Genomic DNA, 20768 nt, shown 5'->3' on the forward strand with positions numbered 1-20768 from the left:
AGCATGTTGTGACAAAAAAGACCCGCAGCCCTCCTTTTAATGCACTTTGAAAGAGAAAAGCAAATCAGGCGTTAGGCTGGGATCAATGTCCTCCGCTGACAGCTACTCGGCATCCAAGTGTTTCGCGATAAACCGAAGCCAGAGATGGGAGTAAACGCTTTCAAGTAAATTCACTTACGTTTGTTGATTATGCGCGCGCCCGGCCGCGTTTGCATAATGCCGTCGGATGAAAGCCCCGAGAAGATACTGCGAGCCGAGGCAACACGCTGTCTCGTGTCAGTGATTTAGCATTAACCGATGAGTGTGAATAACAGCTTCTGATTACGGAGTCTTACGGAAGTTGAACAGCAACAGTATCTGGATGATTATCTGTAATTAAATCTGATAGTACCTGTGCTTTATCTGTGATAATACGGCCAGTCAGCAGAAGTTGCAAATAAAGCTAGAAGACCTGACTAAGACTTTTTAAATAAGTAAGTATGTAGTTTCTGCTTTATGTTTTATCAGAAATTAATTCAAACTTTTGTCGAGCGTATCATTCAGCAATGCAAAGCGCTTTATCACCTACTCCATGGGTCATACCAGCCATTTAACACTCTCTCTCAGATGGTTTGCTATGAACCGGCGTGGTGTAAGAGGCTCAGATAACAGCAGAGCAGAGTGAGTCAAGCGGCTTTGTCATTCTGTTTAATAACCGCATCCCTTCACGCCTGTCCCAAGATCATTCGCGATTATTATTTGAGTCGTGCGATTCCCCCTCATGTAATTATTGGCCTTCTGAGGGCAGGTGGAAAGAGGCGCTGACTCAGTTGATCGGTCTCGCCGATTCTCGACACCCTCCCGCTCTCTTTTCCCAGTTTTGCGTGCAGATAGCCTCCAAACTGTTATCAACCTTTTCTACGGAGCAGGCTCTGCCGTTTCTCAGAGAATATTAAACGCGGCTATGAGAAGACACAGAATCAACACATTTATGTAAATCGGCTTTAAGACGAACCCCTGATGAGTTCTTCCTGATTGCTTACAGTTTGTTTGCACATCTGCCCAGCGATGCATCTGCCAACTAGCCAACGCTGTTTAATTCATGATTACGTTCTCTCGCCTCACAATTTACCAGCTGTATTTTGAAGATGTAATACGAAATCCGCGTTTTGCTCAAAGAAATGTCGGCATCGCTGCAACAGCTGCATCCATGTTATCCTATGCGCCACTGAAACATGGATCCCCTTGCAGAACAAAGCTCTTCATATGTCACATGCTTTCTCACTGACGGCTGAAGAACTCAATGTTCTGCTTCTCCACCGACGTGTTGCTATGGGAAACTGCTGATTCCGCTATTCAGTATGATGCCGGTGAAGCTATTTATACAAGCCATCTGAACGCATATGCAACTCAAGGCTTCCTGCGGAGACAGCCATGTGAGGACTGATTTCTGGTTTCCCTAAAGAGGAACTTCACTTCCACATAAATGCTACTCAGACTGACCGGAAGCTGACTATCGCGTGGTTAGGCGGCAGTGATGCAACTGAGCTTGCCATGAGAGCATAAAAGCAGTATTGTGAAAGGGAGGGAGCAGAATTCCCCAAGACTATTAGATTAAAAACATGAAACAGAAACGTGAATGAGTGACATTAAGGAGGACAACTTGAATTACTAACCGCCCTTGTTGTCCAGTGTCTCAAATCAAGACAAATATGAGGAAGCAAAATGAATAAAACATGTGTTGGCTCTTACCAGTGTTGGATCCAGACAGGTTGTACCTGGAACTGGCCTTTTTGATGATGTTCTCATGGATTTGATACCATTCGCTCTCAGTGTTACACCTTGGACAAAAACATAAAGAGAATCACTCTAAAATCGTCCGTACACGTAACAGATTTACAAGGACAATCTGGCAGTTTTGTGTCACGCCGATAAAGCAAGTTGACTCACAAGGACACAATCATAAAAAGATATTTGGGGACATACCAATAGCTGCTAATACTGGTAGGATACTAAAAGTAAAACTAAGGAGGTTAGCTGTCCCTTAGCGAGGTTGTTTGGCTCACAGAAGTGTTACTAGTGCAGAGGCAGATTGTGTCTTGGCCTACGGACACTGAGGTGAAGCTGAAGTAGCCTATACGAGGTATTGTACTGATGCCACAGTTTGACAACGAGCAGGAGCTGGGTGTAAGAATATCTGTCTCTGTCTGTTCTTGGTCTGTTTGAGGAGCTAGACAGAATACTGGGCTCCTTTGATCCAATGAAGACAACCTGAGCTGGCCTTGTCAAAAGATGCTTTATTGACACAGCAATCCATTGAAACTGTCATGCCTCTATATGTGTGTGTATGTATCTGCAACTACCCAAATGTAAGCACTTGTACTTGACCAAAAGTTGCACCAGGACATCCCTAAAATAGTCTTATTTGGACAAAACAATCACTGAATTCATGAAAGCATTTTTTGCATTGGGCACTCCAAATGTTAATTTCCTTGAAACTCCATGTCTGCGCTTTTGTAACAAGGGCTTTCTGTTCCAAATGCGTGGTTTTCTCACAAGCTGAGAAAACCCTGATGGCATAATCACTGAACTTTTGCCGCCAATCCCTTGAACTCTACAAAAACAGCTTCAGTTGGACTCTAATTAACTGTTTTCTTGTAATGTATGCTGCACATGTATGACTTAGTCTTGTTGGACTGACCCCGACAAAAATCAAGACGCATTATTTGTTGTTTTTACACGTAACTAGGTCGTGTCAGGTACAAACTAAGCCTTATTTACAATGACGTCTTCTCTAGACCTAATCCAGCACAGAAATGTAATGCTAATCCAACTGAAACCTCTTTATTGTTGCTTCAGGTATAAAGGAAGTGGCTGTATTTTTTATTTTTTTTGTGAGCTAAGTCTATTTGGCCAGTCACTCTGGTGCAGCTATAATTTAGGTCAAAGTACTGTGTCAACGGGAGCCTTTTCTATCCCTCGGGGCATCATGTGGACCATGTTGGACCACAGTGAACTTCAGCTTTCCTCTGGCGGTGAATAGACCACCAAGCCGCTGAAGCACAAAAGGAAAGGTGCGTTTTTGTTTTGATTAAAATGACTGGATTTGTAGCTACATAAATGGGATTTCTAGCCTTCGGTTTGTGAAGATTGATTGGTATTATATTGAGTGCAGAGAATTCTAATGACACCAATGGTTTGTCATTAGCATGATAAGGCTTAGCTTAGCATAATCAACCAGCTCTAGGGATTTATAGGTGCTTGTAGTTTTGACAAGAAAGTAAATGTTTCCATTTCCTATAAAGTTGCAATATAGCCTGCTCAGTGTTTAGGAGAAAGGACTATGTAGTGAAAGGATGGTTCTTTACAATGACTTACGCATAAACCTTGAGCAGGTGGTCATCCTTGGAGTCAGCAGTGAGGAGATCAGCAATGCTGACAACAGCACAGCCGAACGGCCGCCTGTACTGTACGTTGCACAGATTCTTCTTCTCTCCTGCTCCCATCCTCCCTGCACACACACACACAAAGAGACATCCGCAGTAAGAGCATTGCTATAATGAAAGCCCAAGAGATTTAAAAGAACACGTAACGCTCTGGAGAATAAATAAGGAACACAACTCCCACCTATTCTTATGATGTGCACAACGATGTAGACATCTTTCCGTAGATCACTGCTTCCCAAATCCTGGCAAACAACACAGGAAAACGTACTTTAGCGTCGGATTCGATCACAGTAAACAAGCACCGACGCAGCTTGTAGTGTTCAGCACAATGGAGTGCGAGTTAAATCAGCTTTACATGGCTTTAAATTGCTCGCCGTAACTCTCTTTGAACACAAAGTGGTGTTCACTACTCACCACAAATAGCGTGCATTGTCTTTCTGTCTTCTCTGGCGACTTGGGCAACCCGCTCTTATTCAGCCTGACAAAGAACCTTTCACTGTAGGAGAGGGGTAGACAGGGAAAGGGAACACACAGAGAGATTGATGAGGTCAGGAGTGATGGCCCAGCTTCATAGTAAACAAGTGCATCCCAGTCACTGCTAACAGGAACAGAATAAAGATTAGAAACCATGTCAGAAATGTCAAGCTGTGAATGGTGGGCACTGGAGAAATCACTTCAGAGTTCAAACGTCACACGAAGGCCTGTCTAAACCCTTGAAACAGAATATGAGGCAGGAGAAAGACAGGCAGAGAGGGAGAGGAGACAAGAGGGATAAAAGGAGAGAAAAATATATACAAAGCTTGAATTACTAAACCAAATTCCCCCTCCATAGGTCTGTAAGATATCTGACAGCATTCGCACGTGAGTCCTCCACATGGCTGAATAAAATATTCAGCGCTTTGCTGACTATTGTGGATTCTCTCTGACATTTTTTAGCCCAGACACCGTGCTGTTATCAAAAAGGGTGATGGGTTACAACCAAAAATGTACAACCTCAATCTTGTAACTGCCAATCTGGTTGTAAATCTTCTGGTTTTGACAGGGCTGCACAGAGTGAGGTGAGGAAACGAAAAACTGAACTCAGAAAGTTCAGTGAATGTCAAAAGGTGAATGTCAAACTATACTATATGTGTAATACATGAAAAAATGGGCAACGCAGTTTTGAAGCTCAGTGTGGTGGCACTGGATGTTACCATCTTGGCATTGTGCGGCCGATTCAAAAATGGACAGTTTACAGTTATCATGAATGGGGAAATTAGCTATAGTCTGTAAACATGTTTACTTCTGCTGTGAAGGTAAAAGCACAAGGCATTTAACAAGAGGGTCTATAGGGATTTACTAGTTTTTACTAGCCAGCCTCAACTGACCATTCCAGAAACTACAGTCTTTGGCACCATGTTGGCGTAATTTTTCAGACCCATTGCTACAGCTATGCTAGCAGCTCTGTGAGGCTGTACTTCAGCATGCTAGCGTTTGCCGCTAAAAGCTAATACAGGACTGCTGACGCGCTCTCAGTGGCAATGCTAGCGTGTTTTAGCATGCTAAGTGAAAGTTTTTGCCTGCATGTGGCACTAGAGGACAAGTCTGTGTATCTTAACCTCTGACAAAAATGAGGGGACCAGTGTGTAGGCTTTAGTGGTATTTAGAGGCATTACCAACTTAATAGCCCTCTGTTATCCCTGCCCTGAAAAAGGTATTTGCTAAAGCTAGTGTTTGGTTTGTTCATTCTGGGCTGTGAGTCTGTAGAGGTTCTGAGACATCCAGGTCAGGGTATGCCCAAAGCCAAAGCTGAAACAAAGGCAACTGGACTTGTTGGGTTTTCTTGAAGGTGTTTCGCCACTCATCCAAGTAGCTTCTCCAGTTCTAAACGACTGGTCAATTTAGATTTTTATTAGGGACATCTGTGGGATACTGTCAAGTACTGACTTGTAATTAGAAAAATTTGCTCTGACCCTTTTCTGACGTGAATATATCTTCGTAAAATGGCACAAAATGTCATAGTGACCTATCTAATTTACCAAAGTATAGGTCAAATCGACGGACCAACAATGCATTGATGACCATTGCATAATTACATGAACGCAAAGTAAACACCTACTGTGAGACGACTACAAAAGTAAATTGCCTGGCTTTTGGTCTGAACATACATATAACACTAAATCATACATTGGATAGTGACCACATTTATACAGATCATAGTGGAACTTTAACCATGACGATCAAGAGCTGCTTTGCAAACCAAAACAAGCCGTCCTAAAATAACAACGCCGCCTTCAAATGCCCACCACCTACTTTCGAATTGAATGTCGCGCAAAAAACAGAAAGGTCGGACGCCGGCCGCCTTTTCATTCTCTTTGTACTTTGTCCTCTCTCTATCTCGCGCACATGATGAGAGAGGAGGCAGCGGAGGCATCCTGCTGGGCCCCCTCTCATCCTGGCTGGCGAGCTGAGGGCTAATCCAGTTAGGTGACTTTCACAGTCCACCGATAAGCAGAGAGAAAACCTTGTAATGCACCAGCGCCTGACAATGAGCCAAGTCGCTGGCACGGCTAGCCGAGCGAGCTACAGTATGCCCAGTTACACTAAGAGCAGAATATACCCCAACAGATCCCCTATAACTTGACTTCATGCTGCATTCAGCTACAACGGATTAGGGTGCATTTAGAATAGTTTAAGCTATTAAAAGCTCTTAATACTCAAAAACTCAAAAGGTAGTCAGGTCTTTACACTGAGCAAGCAAGCAATTCAGTGTTTTGTATATGTAGGGCAGTGGGCGCGCATGTTTGAATTAATTATTCTCCTGATTATTAATTATACAAATGATTTTTCATGTATTCCTTCAGTAAAAGTTTCTCTCCATCAGCCGCATTGGAATGAACTAGTTGAAAGCCAACTTGATTTAGAAGAGGTTGTTCCTCATTAGCTGCTCCCTGTAACTTTCCAGGCCATTTATCCAGCCATATGGAGATGGATTCCTATGCATTAGACATGAGACTTTGCACACGCTCTCCCGAACCCTAATTAGCGCTCTATTGTTGAAACCCCAACTGCCAATTAACAGCCACTCCTGCAAACACACACACACAAGTCTCTCCTCCTTTGACGCACCCTCCCCTCCCCTCCCCTGCCACCGAGTCTCCTGTGTAACTGCTGCAGAGTGTTGATCAACCCGGCTAAGAGGACCGAAATCCCCCGGCGGGACCTTATCTCCCTCTATCACCACTCGCATTAACATAACATGAATGGCCGATTTCCCTCCCCTCTGGGCCCTGGCGCAGCTCGCTATTCCCTCTCCTGATATCGATGATTGCATTAGGAACCGCGCTCTCACCCGATGAGGGGCGGGAGAAGGTTTGGGGGGGGGAGGCGGGAGAGGGAGCAACTGACGTGTGCAATATGGGGTAAATTAACTACCGCCGCCAACTCCCAACTCCCCTCCAGCCAAGAGAAAGAAAAAAAAAATCTACCCCTAGAGGCCACGTGGAAAGACAAGAAAGGGACAACAGAGCAGCAAAGGAAATAACACAGAATAGACGCAGAGACACGAGGGGAACACAAAAGGGCAGACTACATCCATCCTTCTGTCAAATATACACTTCACGTCAGCAGGAAGTAGAAAATAAACACCTGTACACATTAAAAAACCCCTTCACAAGTCCAGTCAACCATAGTGTCCTTGTAAAAGTCAACTTTGGGGCAGTGAAAATGTAAAAAGTTGTTTTAGCCTGGAAGAGCAAACCCGCGTGTCTGCGTGTGTGCGTTCTGCTCAAGACCCTGACAAGGAGTCTGTATCGAACACAAAGAAGCTGCCATGGTGCACAGGGGGGCTGCCGGTGTTGGCACGGTACTGAGACGACGGGTCAGACCCCCATCTGGTCCGCCACACACACACACACACACACACACACACACACACAGAGGCGTCCACATAAACCAACCAGCACAGAGGGAAAATGGCTCTCTGCCAGGCATGTTGTGTTAAGTGTGTGCGTCTCTGTTTATGTATGTGACCAGACAGTGAGAGACAACGCTGGCGAGCTGCCATCGGGAGATTCTCCAAAGAGACAACTGATGCAGATACGCGCTCACACGGAGAAAATCAGAAGAATAGAGAGACAACTGTTAAAACCTTTGACTGCTAAATTGAAAATGTGGAATTAGCTGATTTAGGCACCAAGATAAGCTTTGTGTCTCTTCTTCTTATACCACTTCCTGTATTCGGTGATTTTTTTTTTTTTGTGTTTTGCAGCTGCTGTTGTTGTCATGTTTTAGGATGCTTGAAGCAGGCTTCACTCGATTTCAAAAGAGTCTAAAAACTCTTATCAAAGTAGAAAAAGATGGAGAAAAAGCAGCAGAGCAGCGCAAGAGGAAGAGGCAGACAGGAGGAATCAGAAAGAAAGAGCTCTTCAAGTTCAGTTAAAAGAAGACAGGAACCAAATTTAATACAAAGTAAATATACCTCTCTAATTAAAAGTGCTTTCTAGTTGCAGCTCGTGTGAACACATGCAGACCTATTTGTTCCGAAACTCATCTTCCCCTCAGATAAACCACATGTTGAAAACAAAAAGAGAATGACACAGTGGATGTAAAAATAGCACCTCATTTCGTCTGCGCTCTTATTCACACAGCGGCAGTGGAAACCGCAGCTATTCTCCATGCAAGGTTTGAAGAACCTCGCCGCTAATGCTGATGAATAATGGACTCGGTCTCAAATGAAATAGAAGCAGAGTCACTGTATGCTGCACAAAGCATTAAAACAATGAGCCCCATCACTGCCTCCCTGATTCCTCTGATGCGACCCTGCGGGGCGGGGGAGCGTCGTCACACAAGCATGACTTATCAAAAGAAGTTTCAGCGACGCCGTGCTCATTTTTCAACCCACTCCTTTGCCTGACGCACTCCACTTGTTTGTGACATGAAATGGAATTTCTTCACTTTGAACTATAAAAACCAGGGAGTTTAAACACAGTCTTCCATTCGGGCGACACCCCATCGGGAGCATGTGGTGTGCGAGCATGCATGCAAGGATCGTCTGCAGGCTCTAAGGGTGACAGGCTCTTTCATGTGGACGACACAGACCGTTTTTTTTTTTTTTGACATGAGAAAATAACATAGCCGTGCCCACTTTTATGTGTCCAAGTACACTTTAACAACCTGCTCCGTTTAATAAATCTTCATGAATATAATTAGAGAAGTCTTCCTGACAGCAGTTGGGGGGGGCATTAGACACAGCTCAAGCAATCACTCAGTCCACCTCATTTGCATGTCTGCGAATTAGGAGTAACTCTGCAAACTTACGGACGTGTAAATGTTTGGGCTGGTGCACACAACATGCAGGCTTATCTTTGTACACTGTTGCTTGGTCTTAAAACTTCCTGTGCATGCCCACAACAACCACAATTTGTCTAAGAGATATAAACATCTGGTATAGAGAAGATGGTAATAGTATTACTTCCATTACACTGCAGCCGATTTAAGTGAGTTCACACAGTGCTGATTAAGATAATCAGCTTAACCCCCCAAATCCCAAATCCTTGTATTTTGCAGGATACTGGGGTTTTGTGCGGCAACGTTCCTGCGCTGGTCCTGCGTCAGCCAGCAATGATTGGTTTGCCAGACGCGAAGACCAGAGCTCCTATAGCAATGGAGATAGAGAAGCCTATAGCAACTAGGAGTGTGGCGCAGAAACCGGGGTTACAAATGTAACCTAGGTTCTAGGAGCTCGCTCTTTCGGTTTGTCAGGAAAAATAAAATCGTTGGGTGTCTGTAGACTGTAGGCATTCATCGGTCTGCACAGTGTTTGTGTAGTTGCTCTCACTGCCAGTGGGAGAAATCTAAAGTTCTACGCTGCAGCTTTAATGGACATCTACCTGAGCGGCCGGTTCTCCCGTCCATCGTAAATGTGAAAGAAGACTTCTAGCTCCTCCCCAAGATTGGCACTCATCAGACTCTTCACATGCACGAACAAGTGATGGGTGCTAGCCGGCGCAGGGGTATCCTTCTTACGATGCCGATTCTCCATCTGCAAGGGAAAAGGAGAAAATCATCATTGTCAACAAACTGACTTTCTATTGATAGTCTTAGCGGGGTTAGCTACATGGAGTACATTACATTTAATCTACAAACAGACAGGAGTATACATATTCCAAAAAATAATAAAACGTGAAAACAAATATGGTTTTAATACATGTTTAAAGAGGTACATGTGGAAATGTATTAGAACAACATAATCAAAAGCTCTAAGCCAAAAATCCCCAAATGCAGGATCAAAGCTTATCAAATGTAGTTAAAACCAGGGGGGTTGGGGGACAACACATGGCTACGTTTCATTTAATACCAGTCAATCACAGTTAAGGGTAGCGGTATTTAGCATTGAGTTAAATAATAATGATGTCCCTCTTAGATATCTCACTGCAGGGAGGAGCTTTGCGACAGATTTGCATATATATATAGAAGACAGATAACATAGGCTCAGATAGAATTATTATTTTTTTTTTGATAAAGATCAAGTTAATATAGCGTGTAATATTGCAGACTGCCAAAAGCACTAGAGGCTAAAGTGCGAGAGTTTGAAGTGAATCTATTTCTTGTGGCATTCTTGGCGCCAAGGAAACAAATTGAGCATTGCACGTCCACATTGCTGGAGGAGACCTTTCTGATTTATCCCTGCACTTAACGAAACAAGGCCTTTTTTATTATTGTCCCTTCACTTTGTAAAACACATTTAACATCCGACGTCAACTTAAACTTGTGTGAAAGCAACACATTTAGCAAGCAGTTATCTTTAAGTAGGCTAATTATTTCCCTGACACAAAAAAATAATGGTGTTTTTGCATTTCCACTGCTTTTAAGTGGTTGCTTAATCTGAGTAACGAGAATGGAGGCGCGAACATTCACACTGAATATAAATGCAAGCAAAGAAACAGTCGCAAAATGCTGCACAACGTCACATCTCAGTGCCTGGTGGTGCTATCTGACGTCGCGTGCTATTCTAATTTGTTCAATATCCGAGAGATCAGCAAGACCTCACCCAGCCCGGCGTAGCACTGTAAATATCATCTAGAACCGCACGCGTTATACAGCTCTGTTTATGAGAGATTCATCCTAATCAGCCATCAACATCCAAAAATACAACACACACAAACACACACAAAGCACCAGATGGCCGGGACTGGCGCTGCCAAATTTTCCTCGGTAGTAACGCATAAAATAATAGAAAGGAGGGGCAGGAGAAGGATGAGGAAAGACAAAAAAAAAAGAAGAAAATACAAGACTTGAGTCCAGTAAAGCACAAGACAAAAAAAGTAAAACTGCTACAGCTCTTATATCATGCTGCAATACATTAATAAAGGATAGCATGCGTTAAAAGAGGAGAATTTCTAGAGAAAGTGTTGACTTATTCATGCGGTGTTGTGAGGTGCAGCAAAAATGACCCAGAATAGCTCAGGATTTTGAGTTTATTTGCTTTTTGCAGAGTTAGATAATGGATACCAAACTCATATTGGTACGTATTGTATATATATATATATACTTATAGTACATGGCTGGACCCAGCAGCAAGGTAGGTTAGCTTAGCATAGCAACTACTAACAGCTCTACCCAGAGGGCTTTACTAATGCTTGCTAATTAATTAACCTAACCCTGGGACCAGCTGTTTCAACTTTCTGTTTTCCCCGTTTCCAAAATCGCTCTGCTAAAGTAAGCTAAGCTAAGCTAAGGTAAGCTAAGCTAAGCTAAGCTGTTGGTGGCTCCAGTTACATGCGTGTTGTAGCACCATGGTGGTATTAGCCTATTTCACAAAATGTCAAACAAAAAAAAACAACAAAATTGTCTATATTGTTTTTAATTTCATCAATTATCCACTATCCAATCACATCTCAGAACCTGCAGACTCATTTACAACATTAAAGAGCTGCTTTTGGCGCATGCTTCAACACAAGATGACTTCCACAAGGGACTCAATCTTTGACAAGTGATGGTTTTTAGAAAATAATCAGTTTAATATGTTTTTTAATATATTTAATTGAACAAATAATCTTAACAATTAAAACACATTGGCTGCACTGTACTTGAGCGCGCCCAAGAATGCCTTAGCATGCTTTGACAAGGCAACAAAAGGTTAGTATCTAAGAAAATTTAACTGTCTGATAGTTGATTTGCATGCTATAGTTAGCAATGGTCTTACATAATCCTAAAAACAAAACGTGCCACAAATCAGTAATTGCAATATCTGCCAAAATGATGAATGTTTTGTTTTTGTCCTGCCCTGCAATATCTGAGATCCCGGAAGAAAACAAGCCGGAGAAAGATCTAACGACGAGGCCCACTGTTTTTTAACCAGATCAGTATTTCTATACACAACAGGGCTGAGCTCCTGACACAAAATGACTAGGTCTGAGGAAGGCCTAATTTATGCTGTGGGATTTTATTACGAGGTTATTTCCAGCGTGTCATTTAAGCTTCCCGGTGGGAGCAGCGTGTGGTTATATGACAGCTTCAGCATGACTAGACACAAAAGGATAGACATGACAGCCTGGCAGCCCGAGTGGCAACACGTAATGCTGTGGGCAACAAGGAGAGGTCGGGAGATAGCCGAGCAGAGAGAGAACATGACCATGTGTGTGCTTGCCCAGCCGTCTTATTATTGTTCACTCGGTAATCTTTCCTGAACAGCATGAGGAGTAGTAAGTGGAGTGACTGTTGAGATACAAGGAGTTTCTAAAAGGAGAGAGGGTCAAACTGAGGCCGCGCAAACTACATGTTTCCATCCCTCACATTCTACAAGCCTCTTTTTATTCCTCTTTAAAGGCTGTGGGAGGAAGACCTGTGAGGGAAGCAGAAGATGCGCATGAAGGCTTTTTAAGCATGTATTTAAGTGAAGCCATAGAGGAAATCTTACCACCACATGTCCAGGGCCATGCCCGAGCTAACTATCACTGTTTTCTGATCTGCCGCCGATAATGAATCCATTGCTGGGGGATCCAAACCCTGTTCTGCCTTGCTCCGGCTTTGTTCTGAACTCGGTCTCCAAGGGGGAAAAAAATGGGAAGTTTGAAGCCGACTCGCCTTTGCTCTACAGAAAGCTATCCCAACTGAACAGACTTAGCATGAGACTGGGGAGCCAATTAGGAATTTGATAAAGGATTTTTTTCCCCCCTCTCACTTTAAAGAAAATCCTTCAACAAGTGTTTATTTTCAGGAGGCAAGTCAAAACGAGTCCAGTAAAAATCTCCACAGACGATCTTCCTTGTAACTACACAGAATGGGCAACAATATGTAGACCAGCAGTGACTGAACGATTAATCAGCAGTCAGAAAATCAATCTGTGACTAATTAGTTTTTGTCATGCATGATGGGACTCAATAACTTTGGACTTTGTTACAAAACAAAAACATTGTTGCTAGGTTTTGTTGACCTGCACAAACTCCCGAGCCAATTATGTTGCTTCAAAGCTGGTTCTTGGCACTTGGCACTAAGTTCACATGCTAGCTAGTCAATGACAGGCGCTCTTGGACTGCAAGAATTTCTTCATAGCTCTGAAAACCCAGAAAGTACAATCTTAGTTCTTAGAACTCCCCTTTTAACTCCTACCTGGTGGTACGCAGAACAAGAGGAACCTTTATTGACGTAAGTGCACAATGATTGGTCCAGTCTTACAGTAGGTGTTCATTGACTGGATGGACACATTAATGCATTTTTTACCAATGTCAACATTGTCAAAACGTTGGCCATGTAAATAACACTTAAAAACTAAATGAAATACAGAGAAAGTTGCTAAGTCCATGCCTAACGTGACGTTACCATACCAACTACCAACCAATTATTACTCCACTAACAGAAAAAAAAACCCTAAAGGTACCAAGTTCTCGGGGGTTAGGTACCCTTAAGGAGTTCCCAGAACTATTTGGTCCAAAAGTGCCAATTGTCATTTGTCATTAGGTGCTGGTCAGATAGCATTTACACAATCAGCATTTGGTTGTTTGTTTTTTGGCCGAAAACTGGCATCTACATCGATCAGCCACAACATTAAAACCAATGACAGCTGGTTTTAAGGGAATAACAATAATAACCTGTTGCAGTTCAAAACTCTGGTCCTAGTATTCATGTAGATGTTATTTAGACACATACAGCCCACCTAATTGCTGCTGAAAAGGGCAAAAACACTCCCTAATGGCACCAGCCATCCCAAGCAGGACAATGCGGCCATCCACACCAGAAAAACTGCTTATGAAAGGCTCAAAAGACATGAAAAATTCGGCTTCCAAACTCCCCATACTCCAAACTGATCAAGTATCTGTGGGATGCTCTGGAGCAAGCCTGATCCACAGAGGCCCCTCCCCTCAACCCATAGGTCCCAAAGACCCCTTTGACCTACCAACGTCCTGTGTCCATATCCCGATGCACCTGAACTTTGTGGGACACAAAAGAGAGAACTAAACAATACAACATAAGGCAGGTGGTTTCAGTATTGCGGTGGATGAGTGTATATGTCTGGTCTTAAACCAAGGTTGATAAGCCAGTGCTATTTTGGAATTGAACTCATTACATACAGTACGCAGCCTTTGACGTGCCCTTAGAAAAATCTCTTATTCATTCTAATGTTAAGTCCTTTATCCTTCTCAGCATACTCTTTATTCTCACTGGACAGATATCACGTAATACCTTGACAAAACGCAGCAGTCAGGCTACATTTTCCCACAGTAACATCTCGCTGCCATTTCAGCGTGCACACACACACACACACACACACACACACAGGGGTACGCGCACACACCCAGGTAATCCCCATCTCAATTTAATTAAGCCACACCACAGCGGCACAGCGCACGACGGAAACAAAGGAGCTGCTCTCATAAAGATCTCTGAAAAATACTGATGTGGAGATGGTGTGTCGAGTCTTGGCGTGAACGCGTGTTGTGTGTTTTTGTATGTGGATGGCAGCAGTGAATGCCCGTCCCTTTATCTTGTCCCAGTATAAGGGTTATTGCAGTCATTTGCTCATTCTGAACGTCACTTAATAGAGGTGCATTAAGCTTTCCTCCTGCTATGCCCGCCTTTTGTTTTGACTAACAAAAACAAAAAAAAGAAACAGATGGATTAAGAGCTTCAATTACCCCTGTGAAGAGAAGGCCGACACATTGTGTGTGTGTGTGATACAATGCTCCCCTCACTGTACCAGGGGCAGAGAAGTGGTTGCCACGGTAACAGCGGTTAGGGCTTGGAGGAAGTGGGAAGGAGAAGCAGGGAGCAAACAGTAGGGAAAGGAAGGAGAGGAATATGGAGGCAGATGGAGGAGAGGGGAAAATCGCTCGGTCCATCAACAACGCTACGTGTGAGGAAAAACACTGATGTCAGCGGCCGATTGAGCAGATTTTGTTTTGCCAACTGCCGCTACCAAGGTCAAGAGTCGGCTCGGCCCCACTGTTCAAGCCAGAGAAGCCAGAGAAAACTGAAATCGACAATTGATGAGCAATTCGGTGACTACTCCTTCGGCTGCAGCCAATAAAATGGCTCAGGTGAATAGAGGTAGGTACCAAATGGAGGAGGTGAAGTAGCCTGACAACACCAGTGTTCAAGACTTTTATTTTTTTTTGACTGAAACGTCAGAACGGTGTGACGTTTCAGTCAGTTTATACCTCCTCTATCTGCCAGTGCTGAGAAAGAACCAGCTACTCACATCATCTTAGGGATGACTCACCAGTAAAACATCCTTTTACAGTATGCAACCCGTTGAGGAATGTGTTTTATAGCTATTGCTGCAACTTCTGTGGCTGACAATTTCAGAGTTCTTTTTTAAACAAATAGTAAATGAAGAATATACAGTATTAAACTCACAGCACATATATTCACCCTGTGCTGTGGATGCTAAAGCCCTGCCCACATAAGAAGCTATTCACTCGTCGCCCGCCGCTTTGTAGCTGTGGACGTTCGAAAGGGCTGCGCTTCAAGGCTGCCATCAGCACACGAGCTGAGATGTGGTGGGAGCCACAGTCGTGGACGGTGTTTCGTTGTGGTAAACGTTTGAGGAACTGTGTTTGCATAGTCTAATCAGCCATCCGTTATGCCTCATAACGAACCGGAATTGGTTTTAGACGTCTCCATTGTCCATGACAATGTTGTGGGTGTCGTGGGTGGAAAGCGAAAGTGAAAATTACCAATGGGAAACTCCTCTCATTTGGGATTTTTTGTTGTGCTAGAGTCGTACATGTGCACATGGTGTCATTTTGTCACATCTAGCACACTAGCACTACTCTCCACACACTTATAGTCTAACAGAATCCAATGGGAAACGCCAACCTGCCATCAGCCCTTTAGTCATCAATGGTTTTTACGTCCATCATCGCCTATCATACAAGTCCCTGAATTTCATTACTATCCCATGGTCTCTTGTCGCCACATTGGTATCTATGGTGTCAGTGTAAACTCCATAGTCACAGCCTTTCAAATTGGCAGTGAAAGACCAGTCAAGCACTGCTCTCTCTACTTTAGAGACTGTCTTGTGAGCTGTATTGGATTTAGCGTCTTAGTCGGTGACACAGGAGTAGATGGTCGTTAAATCCAGGTTTAAACTCTGGTGACACCAGAGTGTCATCTAATCAGCTGCACCGTGAGGGAAGTGTCCTATTGAGGAAGTGCGAGGGCCACTCACCAGTCTGTAAAGCTCTGTGACGCTGATCTCATCCGGGTCCACCATGCTGAACTCTCGTCTCGGGACCAGGTCCAGGCAAAGTTGTCTGAAACGCAAAGTAAAGCGGTGAGCATACGGACAAGACAAACGCTACGCTACAGATTTTTAACTCAGATTCTGCTTGAGGAAAAGACTGAGCATCAACAACGAAGTGAACAAGCCCGTACATATACAAACCAGTGCTATCAGATCAGCCATCAGTCACTTAAATAAATCTGACGGATCAGCCACTTCTCTGAGGAACAGATGAAAGATAAAATCCTCTCCCTTTAGTCCCCTGCTGTAGCCTCTTTATCCTTCTTCCTCCTACTGCTCCCATCCTTCTTTTCCCCTCTGCACTCTTTAACCATCTCAGTTCTCTGTGTTTTCTAGGTTTAACTCTCTCTTCTTGGCCATCTCAGTGGACCAAAATGCCAAACGCAATAAAAGAGACAGGCCTGGTCAAGCATTCAGCAGCCCACAGATGGGCACCCTCCATCCACCTCCTCACTAAGGAGGGATGTGGGTGTGTGTGTGTGTGTGTGTGTGTGTGTGTTTGAGGAGGGCCCACAGCAGGAAGATTAAAGAGTGTGAAGGGTAAGGACAGACCGGAAAGAGAGAGTGACACAAGTTATGAGGTTTTTTTTTTTCACCCCAAAGGCACAGAGAGGAAAGAAAGAAGAAAGCGAGAAGGGAGGACGGAGGGAGAGTGTGTGTGAGAGGGAAAGAGACCTGATTGAGTGAGGAGTACGCCTGCGGGGACGGAAGGTGACAACAGAAGAAAGAGGAGCAAGGAGAAAAGAGACGGCGAGAGAGAGAGAGAGAGAGAGAGAGGAGGGCGGACAAATTGGAGAGCTGAAACTCCAGCTCCAGGAAAGAAGAGATACTTTTATTTATGAATTCAGTTTAGTTGGCTTCCAGTGTTAGCTGAACCACTTAGGTTAGAAGAACCAACTTTCTATACCATGACTGTAGAGTTACAGGTTTTAATGTGGTTCACGAACATTGAACTTTAAGATTCATTATTCTACCTTCTAGGCAAGTATAGTAAAAACTTTCAGAGGCTTTAAACTCTGTAGGTTATTCCTCTCAGTGAATGTAAAGTTTGATTCATATTATTCATTTATTATGTAGAAGACATATTCTAGCTGTGAGGATGGACTGTTAAAAAGTCCATTTGCATGTTCATCACATCTCAAAAACAGCAAAGATTGGACATATTAGGCTGCTGATTAAAAAGCAATGGACTGTCAGTTTACATCACTACAAAATGACAGGTCAGGCTGCCGTTTGTAATTTGCTGTTGACTCTCGTTGTATTTATTAGATAGAAGAAACTGCAGGTAGACGTGGAAATGGAGACTGACAGCTCCCGAGGAGCGCGTCTCCAAAATAGCACTGCTGCTGAGTGTTTTATGGTTATGTGTTCCTGCTTTATTACATAACCGCTTTGAAGGGAAAAAGAAGAAAGGGTACATTTTGTTCACTCAATATCCTTTTCTTTTGGGCCGTATTGTTTGTTTGCTCTGGTGCAAAATCCGTTAAAGGTTTCGGAAACTTGTAGGGTTTTGCCCTCGGTTCGGTTTCTTTTCACACGAGAAACATCCAAGGAACCGAAACTATTCAGTACAAGCAACAAAAGAGTGTTGACTCGGCTTATTCAAGTCAAATGTGTCTGTTGCAGGAGAAGGAGAAAAGCATGCATACATATGTAAGAGAAACGCTGCCGTGTAGCTATTAATATGCAGGCAGCAGAGTTATTATTTAACGGTAGCAAGCATCAGGGCAACAAACTACTTGAAACTATTTTAGGAGATTGCTGAATATACTTTGAACGCGTTGAAACTCTGACACTGCTTGACTCTTCGCAAAAACGATGTGCGAGCTTCAGACAATTGAGCAGAACGTTAGAGGGAATTGAGGTAAGATCATGTTCCTACCACCACTAGACCAGTAACCAGTAACATGGCCTTTCAAGGGTCCTGGCACAGCTGTTTCAGTTCAGCTGAGTGCAATTACTATGTTCACAACGGCGTAAACGAACCAAACCAAGGTTTCAAATGCAAACATTCAAATCCAGCATACTAAATGGTGCAGGTGTGAAAGCTCCCATGGGTCCCATTCACACCTTGCATTAACATCCGTCCTGGGGATTCTGATCACAAGTTACCAGTGTAAAGTACAGATGTGAACACACGCCAAGGTCGCATTTGAGAGATCTGACCTTTGGCCACATTTAGAAGTGGTCTGGGTCACATTAAAGACCGCCCACTCAACAGGGGTGCCCTTGCATTGATTCATTCAGAAAAAATCACACAGCCGCTCTTATTAATGATCCCCCAGAAAGGAAAAAGCATCGAAAGTGATGTCTGTTGATTGCTAAAGAGAGCCTTTTAAAATATTCTGTTCTTGGAGCTGTCAACTAACTAAACAATAATGAATTCTAAACAAAAACTGGCAAATTAAAGTATTTAATCTGTGTACACGGAGTGTGTTTCTGTATCAGCGTGTGGTTAGTTATTAATGTGATCATGTTGATGTTTAAGGAGCCTCATGGAGTTAGATTACGTGTTTCCCCAATCACCGGCGACTTTACTAGAGATCTGGAAGCTTCCAGGGTTGGAGCTGGAGGCTACTTGTAATCGGATTGGCCTTCAGTCGAGATAAAGTTCGCAAGTTCCTAAACAAATGCTCATTGTTCCTTCTTTGGAAAGGGGAAAACGACAATATTCCAATATGGAGTGATGGAACTAAACCCAATCACTGAAACTGAACAAGGATTTAAACTGGTACTGGTTCATAACTGCCCTACAATGCCATGACTTCTACAAATACATGATGGATTGGTTTTAAGCCAACCTTCAGTTGATGCAATGTGATTTTTAAACAGTACTCTAAAATGAGTGCAGTGGTTAAGGGTAGAAAATCAGTCCAAAAACGTTCGTGGTCAGCGGTAAATACAAAATGTGGTAAAACAATAAATGCTCCCGCAGCCATATTTGGAGATTTGAAACCAGAGGTCCTCTTCCACTACTCACTCGTTGCCCCAGTCCAATCTCGCCGTAATGTGCTGCTTCACGTCCCTCATCCGGTCATGAGTGAGGTGGCCCACCAGCACCTGCCTCCTCAGGTCCAAGATTTCATTCATCACGTGCCAAAGCCGGTGGAACAAATCCCCCTCATTCTTCTGCAGGTGGAGAAAACGAATAAAGGAAGAGAGAAGGAAGAGAGTCAGTCAGAGGCAATGAACTGAAGGGAGTTTGACGAGAAAAGACGGAATGAGGACGACGGAAAGGGAGACACAGATAGGGCGATAAAAATACCCAGTTGCGCCAACGCGAGCATCCAAAAACATAAGTGAAAACATGAGGAGTGTCGGAGCGCACATCAGAGGACCAAATTGACACCGAGGGAAGAGTGCGACCCGCAGAGAGGAGCAGACAGAGAAGTTTAAAATGGATTCGTGCAAATTAGCCCCAGCGTCCTGCTGCTTTTTGCCGCGAATGTATGCACTTTGATCTGCAAGTATTCATCAGTTCAATCTAATCAGCACCCCAGATAGCTTAATAGGCCACAAACACAATCAATCCGACTAATGAATTTGTACGAAAAGGCTTCGGCTGTTTGCGGCTGTTGAATCACCCTGGGTCGAATAAACTCCCCGCACAAGAAACCTTAAAAGGCTGCTTCGTCTGAGCAGCAGTGATTTTTAAATCGATGCTATATGTGTGTGTGTGTGATTGTGTGCAACAGTTCTCACCACATAGAGTTGCTTCCACATGGCACCCCAATCTCGCAGCGTTGACGTCATCTCTGTGATGACAGAGTCTTCGACGGGCATGACCGTCTCAAATTGCCTACAAACACACAGGCGTGCGTTAGAATGAAGCGTAGTTCAAACCTCAACCAGCGCACACACAGAAATTATGATTAGTTACCCTTTGTTCTTGATGTGGGCATTCTTCAGGTGGATGTAGCTGGATGGAAAGATCCCCTTTGGGCAGAAGATAAACAGATAAATTAGAAAACTCCTGCAGCCATTCGATTCCAGTGCCATTAGCAATTATCTGTTGCACATGTGAAAATGAAGCACATAATCAATACAGAGCTAAGTGTGTTTGCCGGTTAAAAGAGGGGCATTGGAAGGGAAAGGAAATGGCAGTGGGATTAAGAAGGCAAAAAAAAAGGTTTGTGCCAACACTGTTTGATACTAATAAACTACATGTTTCTCCCCTGTTGACTTTAAGAGATCAAAGAGGAACTTGAGTTGAAATATCTGAGGATAAATGCATCGCACAGACTTAAGTCCTCACTTGACTTATGTTATAACATATTCCTTTGACAATTGCTTTTAAAATCTACACGAATCAATCATCAGATTCCTTAAACAGTGTGCTTTGTTCATGAGATGTGGATCTTATTAATCAGTAATGACATAGTTTGAATGAAGTGGTTCATTTGGAGCAAGAAGAGGTGGTTTTAAGGTCCATGTCCTAAGAGTGATTAGTGGTGACTGAAAAGTATCTAACATCTTCTCTAGCCCATGTTCCTCAAGATTGTCTGCACTTGTGATATATGTCGTTTTACTGTTGTCCATTAATTCCAAGCTATGTCTGTTGACCCTGAAAGAGACTCTTCTGCTTAGCCAAAGACAAAGCTGAGACAAAGGCAACTGGA

General features: G+C 43.5%; 1 protein-coding gene across 2 annotated transcripts in view; it reads right to left on the reverse strand.

Moving 5' to 3' along the window:
* dock4b (dedicator of cytokinesis 4b) overlaps window positions 1-20768 on the reverse strand; it is a gene marked incomplete at its 5' end in the record, with an annotated part of 120867 nt that overhangs the window by 62522 nt on the left and 37577 nt on the right. For both annotated transcript variants that reach the window (XM_084573293.1, XM_084573292.1), the window contains 9 exons: window positions 1732-1820; window positions 3358-3490; window positions 3607-3667; window positions 3840-3921; window positions 9296-9447; window positions 16075-16159; window positions 19130-19278; window positions 19852-19948; window positions 20030-20085. In XM_084573293.1, coding sequence (XP_084429419.1) covers window positions 1732-1820; window positions 3358-3490; window positions 3607-3667; window positions 3840-3921; window positions 9296-9447; window positions 16075-16159; window positions 19130-19278; window positions 19852-19948; window positions 20030-20085 — 904 coding nt within the window. The remainder of the gene's footprint in view (window positions 1-1731; window positions 1821-3357; window positions 3491-3606; window positions 3668-3839; window positions 3922-9295; window positions 9448-16074; window positions 16160-19129; window positions 19279-19851; window positions 19949-20029; window positions 20086-20768) is intronic.

This window comes from Chelon labrosus, assembly GCF_963514085.1.
Source record: "Chelon labrosus genome assembly, chromosome: 23".
Classification (NCBI taxonomy): domain Eukaryota; kingdom Metazoa; phylum Chordata; class Actinopteri; order Mugiliformes; family Mugilidae; genus Chelon; species Chelon labrosus.